Genomic DNA, 17657 nt, shown 5'->3' on the forward strand with positions numbered 1-17657 from the left:
AAATACGGCCTGGCTCGGCGCACAGTCACACCGCGGTGCATGCTGTCTGCCCGGTGCTGAGAACCAGCACACGCACGCCTCGGTCTAGGCGCGTCCGACTCCTCAGCAATCATCGTGAAGTCCTAATGCGGTAAGGTGCCAGCATCAATTTTTCTGCTTTCGACACGCAAACACCACCCATGCGTGACCACCCCCGGCGTGCTCGTGCATGGTGCCAAGGAGCTAGACCGACGGCCGTCGCATCGTCACCTTCGCTGCCAATCTCATCTCCCTCAGCTCGTCTCCCATCCGCCCCGGCTTCCCGCTTGTGCTCCACGCCAACCTGATTATCCAATGCCTGCCACCAGCGACTCGACGAGGAACACGAATCCGACCGCCACTGGTGCTCCACCACGACCGACGCCTAACAGCTATCGTGACTCGACGCTAGCCGTCTTTGCCCTGCTGCTTGCCTTCCGCATCGTCAATGCTTTGACGCTGCGCACCTTTTTCCAGCCCGATGAGTTCTTCCAGTCCCTCGAGCCTGCATGGCAGCTGGCTTTTGGCGCCAACAGTCATGCCTGCATCACTTGGGTAAATCCGCTATAGACCTCTCCGTAGTCGGCTGTCGTCTCACCATCATCAGGAGTGGAGGTCGCAGTTGCGGTCGTCCGTGCATCCAGCGCTATTTGCTGCCGTCTACAGAGTTGCGGCACATCTTGCTGCTTTCTGGCGCTTGTCGCTACCTGCAAAAGCCGAACTCCTCATCGCAACGCCGAAAGTTTTCCAGGCCGTCTTTGCGGCTTTGCTTGATTGCTACACTTGGAAACTTGCGGAAAAAGTTTACGGTCGTGGCACCCGCACTGCCCTTCTTACTGTACGCGACCATCCCGCAATCTCTGTTAATCAATCATCCTCTGATCCTTCATCTTACCCGCTTCTAGCTTGCCTTGTCCGTATGCAGCCCGTGGCAATGGTTCTGCTCAACGCGGACTTTGTCTAATTGCCTGGAGACTACCATAACCTCCATTGCCATGTATTATTGGCCTTGGCAGGGTATGTCAAAACATGGGGCCGCTAGGACACAGGATAAATCGCATATTGCATCCCAGGACCTCGGCTTGCTCACAGAGTAAGTTGTGGAATTCAAGATATGCTTCTGTCTATTCCGCCGCCATTTTAGCTCATGCTTGTGCAGGTTGCGTCTGTCACTACTGTTGGCAGCGCTTGCATGTATTCTCCGACCAACCAATGCCCTCATCTGGCTTGCCGTATCCATACCAACCCTCTGGCAGGCTTCCCAGAAACTGCGGTATGTGCTGGTCCGGGAAGTCCTGCTCTGCGGGTAAGTGTTTGCTCTCGCATCCGACGCACGGTCTTGGTCCCCATAGTGCACGTTCCATGCCATCTTCGGCATACCACTACTGTGCCATGGAGGTCACCAGATCATGATTCAAACTGACGATACTAGCGTCGTGGTTTTCGCAGTCTCACTTGTGTCTGACCGACTGTACTACCGAGTCTGGACCCTTCCGCCGCTCCGCTTCCTCTACTTCAACATCGCCCAGTCTCTAGCCGTCTTCTACGGGAAGAACCGAGGTGACTACTATTTTACCGAAGGTCTGCCGTTGCTTCTCACCACAGCTTTACCGTTCGCCGCTGTCGGCCTATGGAAATCTTTGCAGGGCCCAGAACCACAAGGATCATCCCCAGTCGAGTCAAGTGAAGACGCAACGGGCAAACGGATACTAGCACGTTTGGCATGGACATCAGTTTTCATGACCGTTGTGTTGAGTCTGATATCACACAAGGAAGTTCGCTTCCTATATCCTATACTGCCTTTTCTTCACATCATTGCAGCCGCACCGCTCTGCAATTTCCTGCCTCGCCAAGCTGCATTATCGCGCCGAGCCGTCATATTGTCCCTTCTTATTGCAAACATCCTACTTGCGAGCTATGTCTCGCAGCTCCATCAACGAGGCGTCATCGATGTTCTCGCCTATCTTCGCCATAAACATGAAACGCGCAATAACCTATCACACACATCTTCCAGTACCGACACGCACGCTGCTATCGTAACAAACACGACAGTTGGCTTCCTCATGCCTTGCCACTCTACCCCCTGGCGCTCCCACCTCGTCTACCCCGAGCTTTCCGCCTGGGCACTGACCTGTGAACCCCCAATCGACATTCCAACCTCCGAACGCTCTGCCTACTTTGACGAAGCCGATGAGTTTTATATTAAACCTGGCCCAGTGGCATGGCTCCGCGGTAACATGGAAGATGTGCAAACCATTACCGCGAGTGGCAGTCGCTCGGGCCAGCACTGGATGCGCCAGGACCCAAAGTTCAAACGCAAGTATCGGCGTGAGTGGCCACAGAACTTGGTCTTCTTTGAGCAGTTGGAGGATACGCTGAAGACGCATCTTGAGGGCACGAGGTATCAGGAGTGTTGGAGGGGTTTTAATTCGCATTTTCATGACGATCATCGGAGGGTTGGGGATGTGATTGTTTGGTGCTTGGATGGAGTATGAAGAGTGTTTGAGGTCTCATCACCGACCAATATGTGATTTGTACTAGTAAATTGTAGCAATAATACCGTAAGTGATCATTGGAAAATATCTTGTTAGCTGCAGAATGGTATTCGGACTTGGATTCCCAACCACTTAACATGAAATTATTTTGTGGTCATCGTTGTGAGTGATCAAACTGCTCCCAGTGTACCCGATGTGATTGACTCTGTGTTTTGCCTTTTCGTGACTCATTCCAGGGCTCTGCCCAACCTATTTTCAGTAGTCATGCTTTACAACCCTTGTGTAGTATAGACAAAAGCCCAAGTATGTACACCATACTATGTTCAAAACAGGGCCTTTGATGCTACACTCAACAGCCATGCAGCATCCTGCCATCCGCCACCTTCCTCATTCGCAGGCGGCGGCTTATCTGCAGTGCTAGGTCTACTACTCTCACTTGCATCGCCCTCGCGGCGATTCAACGCCGAAGCGGCAATGATAGTTTCGCGCTCAAGTTTGCGCCTCTTAGCTTCCACCTCGCGGCGGAGTTTGAGTTCCTCTGCTGAGATATTGTCGAGGCGCAAACCAGTACTACCCTCCATATCATCGTCGTCATCAGAAGACCCCTCTCTATCCTCATCGACGGAGAACAGCGACCATCCAAGTAAACTGTCCATCCAGCCCCCAAGACCGAACCCGCGTTCACGCGCCAGGCGTGCGACTTCTTCCTCATCGCCGTCAGACTCCTCGTCCGCTTCGATAAAGTCGGGCTCGATGAAGCGTTCTTCCAGCTCTGAAATGTCAAAGTTGGGGCGTCCGGATTGGTTCTTGAAACCTGTCATGAGATCCACCCGGCTGCCAACTCTACTTCCCCTTCGGCTCTGGCGGGCGCTGGGTACGCGGGAGCCCACGCGGCTTGGCAGACGGCTTCCGGCTCTAGAATTGCGCTGAGAGAAGAAGGAGGGAAATTCGGCGTCGCCGAGATGTTCGCCTGAGAGAAGAGCCATGCGTCGGTCGTCGTGGACATGGTGCTGGTCGAAGGGATCGCTCTCCCCGACTAGACTTGTTGAACTCTCCCGCCTCACAAGCCACCCTTGGCCCTTGCTATCTCTCATCTCTCCGGCGATTGCCAATCCCGCACGGTGGAACCATTCGTCATTGGACTCTTTAGTGTGGTGCTTGATGCTTGGTGAGCGTAGAGGTAGAGGTGCCGTGCCCTTCCGCGTATGATGTCTCTTCTTCTCGGTTTCTCCTTCTTCTATTTCGTCTGCAAAACTGACACCTGGATGTAACATGCTCGTGCTCTTTGCCTTTGGTATGTCGCCAATTTCTCGCACTTCGGAACTGGGTGTCATGAAATAGCTGTCGTATGCGTATGCCTTCTTCTGCCGCTGCCGAGAGGTACTACGGCTCTGGCTAAGACTCAATACGCCTGGTGTTGCGGGTGCAGACTTTTGCACAATGTAGGATGTTCGCGGTGTGGTGGTAACTTGCTCATCGGGTGAGGGAGGAACCGATGCATCGAGGGGGTATTTGGCACTCAATGGTGCGATGGAGAGATTTTGGAGGTTCGGGTAGGAGCGGCGCGAGCGCGAGGTTGACCGGGGAGGCTCCATGATGCTAGATTGAAAGAGGCGGAGGGATAGAAGGAGAGTAGTTGACGTCCCGAGATGTTACGATGCCTCTCGTGTTGGTGGAGTGACCGAGGTTCAACAGATCTCGCGCACAGACTCTGGGGAAAGGGAGCTAGCTCCATTGCGGTTAGTGGAAGATCTAGGGCCCTTCACGTGAAAAGACTGGAGACGGAAACTTCAACTTGGAAGTTACTGAGAGACCACAAGATATAGAGTTTAGATGAATGCTATTGATACTTGGACATCTTCTACATCTGGCGACTAGCGTAACAGTCTGGACTCGTTTCGTAACCTTTTGTGCGTGCCCTCTAGCCTAGGCCTTGGAGCTATGGATTAAGCCTGGATTACTCAAGTGCTGACGATTAGGAATGATTGCAAACCTTGAGTAAGTTGAAATCCGGTTCCGAATGCTGTGGAGACACAGTCAGGTAGAAACGAGACGATGACAAGGTGGCTGGCCGAATACAAATCATGATGTCGTGGTCGTTCTGTCCATGGGTGAGGCATGGAGCGCCACCCATGTGACGACGACTACTTTGTAGACTCGACGCCATCTTATTCATTCATGGTAATACAGGCCATCCCGTTTGCAAAACTCATGTGAAGGAGCGCTGGCTGGCAATTCACCGCTGTACCGAACTCGCTGTCCTGCTTGGTGTCTTGCCCGTGCCACTTTTTCGCCCATGTTACCCTCGGTAGCTTGAGCACGCTTCTTTGCCCGACCAGCTCAAAGGCCCCGCCCAGCGCTCCATGAAGCATCAGTGGAGCGATGACGAGCCATGGGCATTGAGAGAGTATCAAAGTTGTCGATGGCGCCCAGGGCCGAGACGGTGTTGAGACGCGCCGTCTAGTCCGCACTATGCGCAGTGGGGGCGGTTGAGTAGGCCTGGAAGGCGAGGACCCAGCCACTTGGCACTTGCTTGGTGTGGTGTTTGCGACAAGTTGTTCACACATCTGTTGGCATCACGTGAGGTTTCGCAGAGTCGTGAAATGGAAATAGCATATAATCATACGTTTTCCTGGATGATTCATCGGTGCAGCGTTCCTGCATTGCTAATCACCACTCGGAAAAGACGGTAGGTGACGTACAGCGTGCTTGGCGGACCCTGGAAATATTCGCAAGACCAAGTAAGCGGATCATTTCCGACCGAATCCTGGTCAAAGTTCAAAGTCGCGCTAGAAGCATCCCGATCTCTCTCACACAACACCAGCTACTAATATAATCACACTACTCCCTCACTCCCCCGCGAACTACGGTTGACATCTACCTCGCTACCCCCATACTTTCACCACTCCCAATCCTTGTGCGCTGTGCACGCCCCGCCCTACAGCCCACCTCTACCTCCCTCTCCACACAATGAATCTCGCCGCCTCCACGCATTACCCTAACATGCTCTCACAATGTGTCCTGTAACCAACCGGTGACCGCGAAGTAAGTCGCAACTCTGGTTATCAAAGTGGGCTGTCACTGCCCACACAGCGACCTATCGGCTCCTTCAAAGCTCGCTCTTCCATTCGCCGCGCGAACCACTACCGAACCACGGAAATCTTTGGTCGCAACGCTCCCACCCATGGATCAGGAGCTTCTAAGAGCTTTTTGGTTTTCGAGTCAAGTTTGACCATGTACTGACATTCTTCATCAAGGCTGCCCGCGTCGGCTTCTGCCTACTGTCTCTCTTCCCACAAACACATACGCGATACTCGAACAGCTGCCTCGCGCGACCTAGTAGACGTAGTCCAACTACGCCACCTCCAGAGCATTTCACGGAAATACTACACGATATTGTGCGACTACGCGACTGCAACTCCACCTTACAGGCACCGCGCAAGCAGAGCTTGGGTCTACAAATTCCCGACATACCCCCTTTATCCAACTCAACAAGAAGCACCTTTCTGCAACTCATAATGTCTGGCAGAGACGTGAATACTGATACGCCCTCTGGCCAGGGCCAAAATATTCAAGAGAACCTCTACGATAGAATTAGGGAGTTTGTCGCCTCTCTTGGACTCTCTGCAAGCGATGGTCTTATCCAACACGCCGGCGATACAACACATGAAGACTTGAAAGTTGTCATCAACCCTCAAGATCAAGAATGCTCTGTCGCCTTCACAACAGCGTCCTATGGTACGCTCACACCGGCAAGCTCCATCCGCTCAGCACCAGACCGCCTACAATCTTTGATCCCTCCTTTCAACTACGGTGCTGTTATTCCTGGCTGCGTCTACCGTAGCGGCTATCCAAAGGAGGAGAACTTTGGTTTCCTGAAAGAGCTTGGGATCAAGACAATCCTGACGCTTGTCCCTGAGCCTATTTCGCCCGCATACCAGAACTTCATGAAGGAGGCTGGGATCCAGCACTTTCATGCTCACATCCGGGCCAACAAGGGCGAGGTCCGCGTCGAGTCGTGCGAGATGTCACGAGCTCTGCGTCTTATCATGGATCGCGCCAATCACCCCATTCTTGTCCACTGCAACAAGGGAAAGCACCGGACCGGTTGCACTATCGCCTGCTTCCGCCGAGTCCTGGGAGTCGACCCCGAGACCGTGCGCGAAGAATACCACACCTACGCTGGTCCGAAGGCCCGCTTCCTAGATGAAGTTTTCTTCGAGAACTTCGATCTCAACCTCGTCATGTGGATTGCGCGGCAAGAGGGATGGGTGGCGCCCCAGATCGACATTGCACCGCCCACGCCACCTGCGTCGATCACTTCGAGTGTTGGTGCTAAGACCGTGGCATTGGCCTAGGCCTTCATTCCAAGACAACAGGAAGGGATCTAGGAATAGATCGGAAGTCCTGTCGACTATCTTTGTTTTTTCTTCCTTCTTTCTTCACAGGCGCAACGGATTCAAAATGGATACCAAGAACAGCAAGCATTGGGCAGGGTTCAGGCGTTCAAGCGAAATGCTTCTTCAGAGTTACCGTAGGTGCTCTACAGGCTACTGGCATATCCCACACGGGGATTTCTTTTCTTAACTTTGTTGATTCTATTCTTGCATCTTCACACGGGCCCACGTTACACCACACGGCGGATGCCATTTGGTAGAGGCTAAGATCAGATTCCCTTTGTATCATTAAAAGCAAAATGCCATGCTTGTAAAATGGGCATTTGCCAAGATCCCCATGCTTTCAAACATGCCCGTCCAGTCCCTGCAGTGATGATCTCGGATCCCCATACCCGACAGCTACCAACAACCAACACGACAAAACGCGGGTACCTGCTTATCTCTACTCATGGTTTTACCCCTGGATCTGATAACTAGGCGCTGCGAGACACGTCTTTAGCACTATGCGCTGTGATTAATGCAGGGTCGCAACTATGCCTAGATGGGCCACTGCTCATGCACTCGTGCACACACCAGAAGTACAACTCAAACTTCAGACTCCACTTGTCCGGTGAAAAAAAGGTTCCACATGTATTGTCCACAAGTATGCACACTGATGGATTCATAATCATGGCTACTTGGCTAGTATAATTGTTGCCCAGCTACCCTAGAGTATAATACCGACACGCTGGATAACAATGACAACTTAGCATACTCTCACACCATCCTCAAACCCAAATCCGCCGTCGCCGTGTCTTGCTTACTCGACATACTAGGCGGACGATCTTCAACCTTGGTTCCCCACTCACTCTCCTTGTCTCCCAGCTCCAGCTCCAGTATGCCCCCCTTTGTGAAGAACTCGTGGCCAATCCAGTTGCGTGTGTATGTCTCGCCGTTTAGTTTGGCGCTCTGAATGTAGATGTTCTTGTAGGCCTTGTCAAAGTTGATGTTGTGGATTGTAGCCGTAGCGTTGGTAATTGGGTTAGTGATGGAGAGTGAAGGGAAGAAGGGGGGTGTGATGAAGTAGACGTTCTGGCCTGGGTTGGGGAAGAGGCCAAACATGCTGAAGATGGCGAAGCTGGCCATGGCGCCAGAGTCGTCGTTACCGGGGAGTCCAGGGAGGGTGTCGTTAAAGCTTGATGGTATGTCTGAGAATTGTTGTGTTAGAATGGTGTTACCCACCTAGTGTGTGGCTTGTTATGAGACAGAGAGACTTACAGGAACGCGCCCGTTTGGCAGAAAGAGCTGGTCTGCCAGCAAAATGCGGCATGTAGACTGTTAAAAAGACTGGTTCATTACCAATATCTGCCAAACCTGAGGTATGGAAGAAGTCAAGTCGCTTGATGAATGTTTCGTCGCCGCCTGTTAGTTCGATGAGTTTGCCGACGTCGTGGGGAACAAAGAACATGTATTCCCATGCACTCGACTCAAAAGTCTCGGATGGGTTTGATGTCAGGGAGCAGAAACTCGTCAATGGGCTACACGCGATGGGATCTTGGAAGCCCCAAGTTCCGTTTAGAAATTTAGGTTGGAAGAAACCGGTGAAGTTTGTATTGACGCCGTTGATAGAAGAGGTCTGGTCTGCTTTGAAGAGGTTTTGCCAGTTCGTTGCGCGGGACATGTATTTTGTGGTAGTGTCTTTACCCAGGCCGCGAGCGAGAGTTGCGAGATTAAAGTCGTTGTACGCATACTCCAGTGTCCGGGATATGCTTCGAGAGTTTGTACCAAAACCGACTGGGTCAAAATCGCGGTACGGAATGTAGTTCAATTTCTTCCAGCTGTTCAGGCCACCTCGTCCTTGGTAACTCCATTCTAGAGGTTCGTTCTCAGCATCGTTGACGATGGCTTGGTATGCAAGTTCCCAGTCGATACCAGTGACGTTCTTCACATAAGCATCAACGAGGACGTTGTCAGCGTCGGAACCGCCTTGTGTCCAACCCCTGCAGGTACTCATCATGCAGTCTGGGAGCCACCCGCGATGTTTGTACGTATCGAGTAGACTTCGAACCATGTTCGACAGCATCGCCGGGTCCAAGACCGTGAGAAACGGAAGTTGAACACGCCACATATCCCAGATGCAATAGAACGAATCGAAATATGGCTCACTGCTCTGCCAATGTGGGTTCTCTCCCGTGTAGTTCTGTGGTGATATCATCGTGCGATAGACAGCGCTCCAGAAACTGACGAGCATGCTGTCATCCACGTCTCCTTTTTCGACTGTTATCGGCTTGAGCTTTTCGCGCCAGGCTGCTTCAGCTGTTTTCACCAGCCCATCAAAGTTGTAATTGGGACCAGGTATCTCGCGCTCAGCGTTTCGGCATGCCTGATCAGTGCTAATGAAGCCGAGACCCATACGCGCAAGTACAGGCCCAGAGAGCGGACCTTTAAAGCGTATGAAGCCGCCAGCCTGGAGGTAGAACAGGTTGAATCCCCGAGTAACGTAAAGATTCTTTGGTTCTGTTCCTGCTCCGTTGTTGACCCAAACTCCGGAGTCTTTCACGGACCCCCCGGAAACATCCAGGCAGAAGTAAGCCTGGTATGTGCCTGCCCCAAAACTTGGGAGGAAGGTGCCGTTGCCTTTCATTCTTCCACTCTCAGAGCCATCAATCGCGTCAATACTGATTGAAGCATTCTGCCGACTTGCCCAGAGATCAGTCAGGTCAAGCATGATGAGTGGGTCGGCACTCGCATTGCCAGTCGACACCTTTGAGAAGTCGAACCGGAACAGTGCAGCGTGTTCCGAGACTGCCATATCGGCGTGAATTCCATTTTTCAGAGTGACTCCAAAGTACCCCGGCCGTGCTTCAACTGAGTCATTTATGTATGGGGTCGCTCGTGCTGCAATCAGGAAATGGCATGAGTTGACGTCGTCTTGGGCGCATATCTGCGGAAAGATGGGAAAGTTTCCCAAACTGGGATTCCCCCCTGTTCCAGAATCGTGAAGCGCTGAAAAACCGGTGATGTTTGATCCGTCAGTAGAGAAGCCTCCGGTATTCGCGCCATCAACGTCGCCAACGGCTGTACAGTTATAAGCTTATAGGATAGTTCTACGATCAACATCTACTTGCCTTTTGCCATGCCATACGGCAAAGTCGCACCTGAAAAGACGTTCCCACCATTTTGACTGCCTATCAACGGGTTGACCCATTTCAATACATCGACATCTTCGGTTAGCCTCATTTGTAGTTTGGCTGATGATAGCGTAGTAAGGTGGGTGAAAGTCCACAGATAAATGATGAGGCTATACATGCTGAACTGTACTCTCCGTGCTGCAACAACGTGCGCACGCCGATCTTGTTTGGCAAAGCAATAGTATAACTTGTTTATGGAAACAATCGCAAGAATGGGTGGTTGCCTCTGAGGTACTCTGGGTTTGATTGAACAGCTAGGAACTATCTAGATAGCGACATATGTACCAAGAGCGAAGCATGTGAAAGGTAAGACCCATGTCTGCAACGGCCTTTCCTGTCACCCTGGCGACGTCACTCGGGTTGGGAAGGTGATGGCTCCGTCCACTCCGAGTGGTGCGGGGTAATGCAACGGGCTTTCTGCTGCTATGTAACCTCATGGTTAATTGCAGTTATAAGAATTCTTTCCATTGCTGTCAGCATACCCCTACCATGGCATAGAGTTGAAGCTACAAGCTAAACAAGCCTCGCGCAGCTGTCTTGTTGTGGCGTCCCATGGCGTTGTCGGCCAAGACAGCGCCCAGTGCTACCTACCCCACAACAGGTTTGTTTGTGCTAGCACAAGCTTCTGCACATATCACATGCAGTAGAATTTCCTTCGAAAATAGCGGCTAACGCAGAGCCGTGCACCGTAACGGCAGTTTTCAAGGTTTAATTTCACCGTGCCTGATTACCCCGGCAGATCAGAGGCTAAGCACTAACCATAAATATATCACCAAGCTTCAGACACGCAATCTTCTCGCGAAATATTACCTGGTGGGCCCCAGTGACCGAGCTGGAACAGAATATACTCTCGCTTCTTACGGAGATAGAAGCTGAACTTCTTTTTTGCAGACGATTTAGAGCCTAGATGATCCATCTTCTAACATTACAGTCGATAATGCCAAACTCCGAAGATGGAAGTTTATATTCCAAATCTCAGGATGCTGCTTTGCGTTCTAGGTTCTTGCCATGTAAAACGCCTAGCATCTTCAACCCTTCATCCTCAACTGCAACACTATCTTTGTCATTGCTTTCCTTTTTGACCAAAGTTACATGAGCCTGTGTAGTTTCCCATCCGCTGATGAGGAGAACCTCATGGTCTCCCGGAGCCATGTCGCATCTCCAGCCATGTGCTACATTGAACGGATGAGTAGTTTTGAGCTGTTGCATATGCTTGATAACAGCGCGGTCGACCGATTCAACCTGCTCTCCTTTGACATACATTCTCTCCATTGCCAGGATAGGCGCATCCGCTGGAATCAAATGCATGCCACCAAACTCCACGTGTATTGTCCAACGAAATTCGAGCATGTCCTCCTGGGGTCCGAGAACCTCTTCCCGTGCCGGAGAAGCCAGAAACTTTAGATGAGCGTCCAGATCTGGCCATATACCCAGAATGAAGATCAAATCGGGCTCCTCAACGGAGACGTAGAATTGCGAGTTGGTCTGTAGTTTGTCTCGGACAGCCGATAAAGTTTGGAGCAACGCTGGATCATCCGCGGTAATACCTTTCAGACATAGCTGAGTGATCTCGAGAACCGGCATGCTTGCGGGCGTGAAACTGATAGCGGCTGGTATCGTTGACCAATATGAATAGGTACAGGGCAGAAACACTCGTGTGAGAAAAAAAGTTTGTAATTTTAAGACTAGCAGCTGGCGGCGTTATGGTCAACGTAAAAGCGATATTCCCATCCTAGAGGTGCTGACCTGGCCAAGTACCGTTGTTGCCCGCCTGATTAACCCTGGCCTTCTGTTCCTGGTGCCCCATGACGTTGTTGGCCAACCACGTGTCGAACGTACAGTACTTAAGCCTTGGCTCCAACTGCGTCTCAACTTTAGTTTACTCAAAGCAATAACATCCTCCCAGAAGGTACCCATCCCTCGCAGTTGTGTAAAAACAAGCGGTTAGCACGCAATTCGTAAAGCATACAATTCTACTTACGAGGTCGCCCACTGCAAAAAGGATTCTTCCCGGGGTTTGCGTTGCATTTGTCGCAATTATGTTGCTGCTCTGCGCTTCCACAACGGCCCCATGTCGCTTCGTCGCATTTGCTCTGCCAGTGTAGGCACATAGCGCTGTAAGTATTTTCTTGGTGTGCATCGGCGCAGCAGGCAGCGTTTGTCATGTATGTTTTGTACGTTTTGCCAAACCGCTCCCACCAAGAAGGCTAAGAAATAGAATGAGAATAGCCCTCATTTCAAATACTGTGAAGGTGATTGAGAGGAAAGTATCGATCGAGTTTGGGGTACTTTTAAAGAATGCAGACGTTTTGTATCAAACTCTGGTATGGATGTTTCTGATAGCGGTGTCTCCCTAACGTGTCAGTAGCCACCTTTTTTGTGTTTGTGTTGAGAATATCTGGGTTCAGTCCAGGTAGAAGGTGCTTGGGGATCACATGATGTGCTGGTGTGGCAGGCACTGCCCGGTGGGCAATAGCACCCACCACAATAGAGTGAGACCTTGACAGATAACACGACAGTTAATACAATACGTTGCAGCCACCCCGCCTTGTCCCTCCTCCCACTCGGTTATCCATAGTAGTCATACTACTAGAGGGACCTTGTTTCAATAGTTTGGATCATAGCCTAATATGGAACCACTTACTAAATGAATGAAGCTGTTGATGGGTGTCCGCAGCGAGTCTAGAACAATTCGTCTCGTATTTGGTATTGGTCCGAAACTCAATTCTTGCTTACAATTTTCTACTCTAAGATTTCTTATGGGTGAGTTTGCCTCATTCAATTGCCGTGGTACAGTCAGAACCTTCTTGGTCTGAGAACCGAATGTTAATCCGGGTCAGCCGGCACTCTATGATTGCGATATATTTACCGAAATGAAAAACAACAAAAAAGTAATTCATCCGTAGTGGTACGCAAGACCACGAGATTTCTTTGTGTTTCGTAGACACACAATGTGTTCAATGACTGAATTCTGCACCAGTACCAACAATATCAGCACATCAAACACTGACAGGCAGCACAAACTCAACTGAGACGACGCGTACTCAGAAGTGACCACCAACCCCATATCCTATACCCCACAACAACCCCATAGCCTGTCGCTCCACACGCCCCACCAGTTCGTACATGAACTTTGTAACGCCCATCAGCTTATTAGCTCCCCGCGATACTACCGAATAAACTACCGAATGCCTCGCGGGTGGCTTACCCATACGAAGAACATGCACTGTAGCCAGTTACATTTTTGTACTTTACATCAGAGCACACCTTCAAATGCTTCCAGGCAGAACGCTTTGTATTGCCCTGACTATTGACTGTTCACCATTTTACTTTCGCTTTCGCTCAACTGGCCGGGCTAGAGAGACTAGTGATCTCTTTAGAATTCTAGTAGTTCTAGATCCCTGGAGTCAATATGTTTACTTCTAGCCGTGAGAGTTTGTTTGATACGCTCGATTGTTCGAGACAGGAGCTCGTGTGTACAGAAAGATGAAGATTTGGGTATTATGCGTAGATGCATCTTCTGGATACTCGATCGTAGATGCATGGGGAAGTTTCTCAGCTCCTCACCTTCACCTGCTGCGATGTCATCCTTGTTGCACTTTCCAAAAGTGCAAGCCCCACTTCTGCAACCTCAACAGCCGATTTCGTAGTATACGTCTTCCCTCTTTCTACGTTAAACCCTTATCAGTACAGTAAACGCGATGGCGTCTCGAGATCAAGTTCCGCCGGCGCCTTCAATCCTGTAAGTCAGGTTGAAAGACATTCCAGGGTTTCAAAAGCTAACGTTGGCAAAGCACCGCTACTGCAGGTGACATCGTGCTCCTGAAGAGAAGGTGTAGTGCCTCTGTTAGATATCGAGCTACAGCCCTGTGAGTAAAATGAGTATCGAGCACTCAGTGTTCCCTTAATAACACAATTATTCAGTCAAGGTTTTCGTCGAATGGCTGTATACAGGCGTACTTCCCGATTCAAAGAAGGCTTGGCTTGAGAAGCTCGACCTTGTTCAGGGCGAAGAAGACTGTATGCAAACGTACACCGCCCTGGGTCTAGTCCTGCTTAAAGCCTATGTCCTCGGTGACCGATTCGTTGCGCCGACTTTCCGTTCGGCCATTATGGATAGCATCATTTCGCATGTGCTTATGTCCGACAAAAACGACGAACTTCCCGGTGCTTCCATCGAACTGGTCAACTACTCGTACATCAATGTTGTTTCGAAGAGTGCAGTTGTGCAGCTCCTAGTTGATGGGTTTTGTAAGCATTGGCCCTTTGCTAACGGTTCAATCAAGACTGTTCACAAGGAACTACCCTCGGCATTTCTGCACCGGACTTTGGCCAGGTTCGGCGGGGTGCAATGGGCATGCGAGGAGCCTCTTCGTTGCCGCAAAGGAGTGATTGCAGCAGGGGACAAGATCGACAGGTATCGTTACAGTGGAGGAAGTGCGGCCGTACAGGCTGAGGCTGAGTACAAAGTTGTGTCCGAGGAAGAGACGATGTTGAAGCACAAGCTGCGGAGCCGATGCTACAGGGAACATCTCACAGAGCAGGGTAAAAATGATTGTGCCAAAACATACTCCCACATGCGTTACGACGAGGAAGCTGACTACGGCTTCTTTGAGTGAGGGTATATGATGGCTTCGGAGGAATGATAACGGACGGTTTCGGAACATATCTCAGGCATACTGATGGATAATTCGTACCCGAGATAGTCGAGGGCGAATATGGGCTCTGATCGGCATCTGCGTATCAATGCATCATGAGCTAAGCAAGACCAAGTAGGGCTAACGAATAAATCAAAGAACAAAGCAAATAAAAGATGTGATTCGTGATCTCATAAGCCCGAGCACTTCGCGCAAGACCAATCTACCATCAGAATAAAAACCCTCTCATGCAGTACCCATGCCCAGACATGCCCGATCATCATGGGCAACCCAATGCCCCGAAGCCCATAAACAGGCTACTGTTCACCGACAGTAGTACCGTTACATGTATCTAAGACTAAGCCCTAGTGGGGCCGCGTTTGGAAACACCGATATCCTCCATGAAGTCGGTCAAGATCTGTCTGACCATGCTCTCGCCCTCTTGGCGGGTCTCGGTGAACTTGTTGGCAACGGTCTCAGCCATGCCCTGGTAATCAAACTGGTTTGTGTCGGTCATCTCGGACATGGCAGAGGGGGAGTGGATGTGGGTACCATCAGCGGCAACGGTGTAGATGGTTGGCTGCATGACCTGTGTAGCGCATTCGTCAGCATCATGTCATGACGCAAGAGCCGAAAGATAAGGAAAGACTTACCACGTTATCGCTCTCGGAAGAGTGACCCTGGACATCGGCCCACGGGAGGATCGGAACTCGGAGACCGAGAGGCGCGCTCCTTGTCTCCGGATCAAAGTCCGGAATATAGGTAAAATCCATGGTACTGGAATCCTTGATGGCCTTTCGGCTCCTCGATGTGTTGAAGCGTCGGACTTTGTTGCCAGTCTCCGTGGCTTCCGGGACAGGAATGACCTGTTCGCCAGAAAGACGAATTGGGTTTGTACGACGATTTGAGGCGTAGGGCTTGTCGGTTGTGAGGAGCGAGGAGAAGGTTGTTGGGCCCGTCATGGAGAGCTGACGGACAGTGAGGCGGGGACCGAGGAGACGGGGACCTGCGAGGGCGCTCATAGCGCGGATGCACGGTTTTGAGGCTTGCATGTTGAGAATGTGTGGTAGTGTATTGATTGAAGGTAAAGTGCAAGGAGGATAACGATGTAGCAATGGAAGCAGCTGACAGCGAAAAGAAGGCGGATTATAAAGTAGTGGGAAGATGATAGATTAGATATTATGAGACGATAAGGTTTCGATGAAGACTACAAGCTTCGGGAATGGTCGGAAGATTTGATCGCGATCAGGATATCCGGCAGGCTGGGAGGTGTTGAGAAGGTGGAATGACAGAGCAAGGTCGCGATCGGGAGGGGAAGCTGTCCCTTTTCTAATGCTCAAACCTTAGGCGCAGCAGCCACGGCCTTTCCAGACCTCTTGGCCTTTGGTTTGGAAGCGGTCAGTGGGCTGTGCGACGACGCATCACACCATCATAAGTTGTTCATAACACTGACTGCTCTATCGGGGATGCAGCAATAGGCTCCGTTGTGCTCAGTGGATGAGAGGAAGCTTGGGGCAGCTGCCATACTGCATCTGTTACAAGCGGGGGCCCGAGCCAATGGACGAGATCCACCAGCCCTCTTCCCCGCACTTTCGACACCTCCCAGCTTGCGCTTGCGGAAGAGAGCAACGAGCGTGCTAAGAACGATGAGAACTTGTCTTGAAATTCCTTGAAAATTGTATATTTCAACAAATATACATAATGGTGTCCTTGGTGACACCCGTTGACAGCCGTTGAGCACATGACGATGGCGCGAAAATGTCGGTGTAGACCTTGTTGAACGCGCCGCTGACAGGGGGGATCGTCATAGGGTTAGCGATGTCGGCTCCCTCCCGCAACCATGCAGCACTGGTGTGCCTGTATGATCGGCTCTCCGCCCACCGCTAGCACTGTACGCTACAAGTGAGGCGCGCGATAAGGCGATGCAACGAGCCTATGATGCTCCTCAACCCCTCAAGACCAGAGGCTTGGGCATTGCTTGTGTCAGATCTGCTGGCGACAGCACACGAGTCTGCAACGCAATCGCCATGGCAGTGACCATCTCGGCCACCCGATAGCTTCGTGGCTGAACTCCGGCAGCTCTAATACTCCGAGTCAACCGTCGAGTAGAATGCCAAAACTAGGCATTTTTCTGCTCGCAAAATGTTCCTAGTAGAGTAAAGTGAGGCTACAAGCTATGGATACACCGTTCCACAGCCCTGCCTAGAATCCGTCATTATTCAACGCCCCACCATCGGAGCATAGGGATATAGGGGTAAACCCATGACTCGACTAATCCTCAGTAGAATACACGTATAACAGCCAAAGATATATCATGTGTAGCCCAAAAATTTGTCATCAATCAGTTAGATCGGCCTGATGGTCTAGTGGTGTAAGTAGCGTCCAACGCCTCGCTCTCCGCCCATATCTAACAACCCCCCCAGATGATTGTCGCTTCGGGTTATCTTTACCTGGATACAGTGTATCTGTTCTGTGACAGGCCCCGGGTTCGAATCCCGGTCAGGCCCAACCTTTTTTGGCTCCTATTTTGCCATCCGGCGGAGGTTTGGCTTTCTTTTTTGCTTTCACGCTTTTTGCCAAAAAATTAAGCGAGATCTAGGTAGTGATGTCGGGTGATATAGACACATGGCGACTACACAAACATGCCGAGCTCTTATAAGGCATAGATCTACTTAGCAGGTTTTTAATACTCTAGACCTCCTTCTTCTTCTGCTCCTTTTTGCCGAAAAGTCGGGAGAGTGAAGGGAGAATGTAGTAGAAGGCAACCACGACGGGGTAACAGAAGCAACACTCTACCCGTGTTCTACTCTTCAGCCAGGCCTCGTCCACTCCAAACCTTTCTTCTGATATCTCGACCTTTCTTTTTTGAAGTGCCTGCATTCATTTCGTCAAAACATCACCCGGGAAACGGCGGAAGAACCCCCGGCATTGACAGTCTTA

General features: G+C 50.9%; 8 protein-coding genes across 8 annotated transcripts; 4 read left to right on the forward strand and 4 right to left on the reverse strand.

Moving 5' to 3' along the window:
- Positions 1 to 333: 333 nt before the first annotated feature.
- On the forward strand, positions 334 to 982 carry PtrM4_091350 (uncharacterized protein; the record flags this gene model as incomplete). The annotated part of the gene is made up of 2 exons (XM_066106954.1): positions 334 to 573; positions 626 to 982. The coding sequence occupies 2 exons, from the start codon at positions 334 to 336 to the stop codon at positions 980 to 982; spliced, it is 597 nt and encodes a 198-aa protein (XP_065962622.1).
- A 31-nt stretch (positions 983 to 1013) lies between these two features.
- On the forward strand, positions 1014 to 2513 carry PtrM4_091360 (uncharacterized protein; the record flags this gene model as incomplete). Its single annotated transcript, XM_001934421.2, has 3 exons — positions 1014 to 1111; positions 1178 to 1324; positions 1451 to 2513. The coding sequence occupies 3 exons, from the start codon at positions 1014 to 1016 to the stop codon at positions 2511 to 2513; spliced, it is 1308 nt and encodes a 435-aa protein (XP_001934456.2).
- A 323-nt stretch (positions 2514 to 2836) lies between these two features.
- On the reverse strand, positions 2837 to 4108 carry PtrM4_091370 (DUF3984 multi-domain protein; the record flags this gene model as incomplete). The annotated part of the gene is made up of 1 exon (XM_001934420.2): positions 2837 to 4108. One exon carries the CDS (start codon positions 4106 to 4108, stop codon positions 2837 to 2839), a length of 1272 nt encoding a protein of 423 aa, XP_001934455.1.
- Positions 4109 to 6031: 1923 nt separating this feature from the next.
- Positions 6032 to 6871, forward strand: PtrM4_091380 (Protein tyrosine/serine phosphatase; the record flags this gene model as incomplete). Its single annotated transcript, XM_001934419.2, has 1 exon — positions 6032 to 6871. One exon carries the CDS (start codon positions 6032 to 6034, stop codon positions 6869 to 6871), a length of 840 nt encoding a protein of 279 aa, XP_001934454.1.
- Positions 6872 to 7655: 784 nt separating this feature from the next.
- On the reverse strand, positions 7656 to 9701 carry PtrM4_091390 (putative alpha-1,2-mannosidase; the record flags this gene model as incomplete). Its single annotated transcript, XM_001934418.2, has 3 exons — positions 7656 to 7663; positions 7723 to 8097; positions 8168 to 9701. 3 exons carry the CDS (start codon positions 9699 to 9701, stop codon positions 7656 to 7658), a joined length of 1917 nt encoding a protein of 638 aa, XP_001934453.2.
- Positions 9702 to 11055: 1354 nt separating this feature from the next.
- PtrM4_091400 (uncharacterized protein) lies at positions 11056 to 11664 on the reverse strand (the record flags this gene model as incomplete). Its single annotated transcript, XM_001934417.2, has 1 exon — positions 11056 to 11664. One exon carries the CDS (start codon positions 11662 to 11664, stop codon positions 11056 to 11058), a length of 609 nt encoding a protein of 202 aa, XP_001934452.1.
- Positions 11665 to 14102: 2438 nt separating this feature from the next.
- Positions 14103 to 14699, forward strand: PtrM4_091410 (uncharacterized protein; the record flags this gene model as incomplete). Its single annotated transcript, XM_001934416.2, has 1 exon — positions 14103 to 14699. One exon carries the CDS (start codon positions 14103 to 14105, stop codon positions 14697 to 14699), a length of 597 nt encoding a protein of 198 aa, XP_001934451.2.
- A 376-nt stretch (positions 14700 to 15075) lies between these two features.
- PtrM4_091420 (uncharacterized protein) lies at positions 15076 to 15769 on the reverse strand (the record flags this gene model as incomplete). Its single annotated transcript, XM_001934415.1, has 2 exons — positions 15076 to 15306; positions 15371 to 15769. The coding sequence occupies 2 exons, from the start codon at positions 15767 to 15769 to the stop codon at positions 15076 to 15078; spliced, it is 630 nt and encodes a 209-aa protein (XP_001934450.1).
- Positions 15770 to 17657: the final 1888 nt, after the last annotated feature.

The sequence above is a fragment of the Pyrenophora tritici-repentis genome, chromosome 4 (assembly GCF_003171515.1).
Source record: "Pyrenophora tritici-repentis strain M4 chromosome 4, whole genome shotgun sequence".
In the NCBI taxonomy this organism is placed as follows: Eukaryota; Fungi; Ascomycota; class Dothideomycetes; order Pleosporales; family Pleosporaceae; genus Pyrenophora; species Pyrenophora tritici-repentis.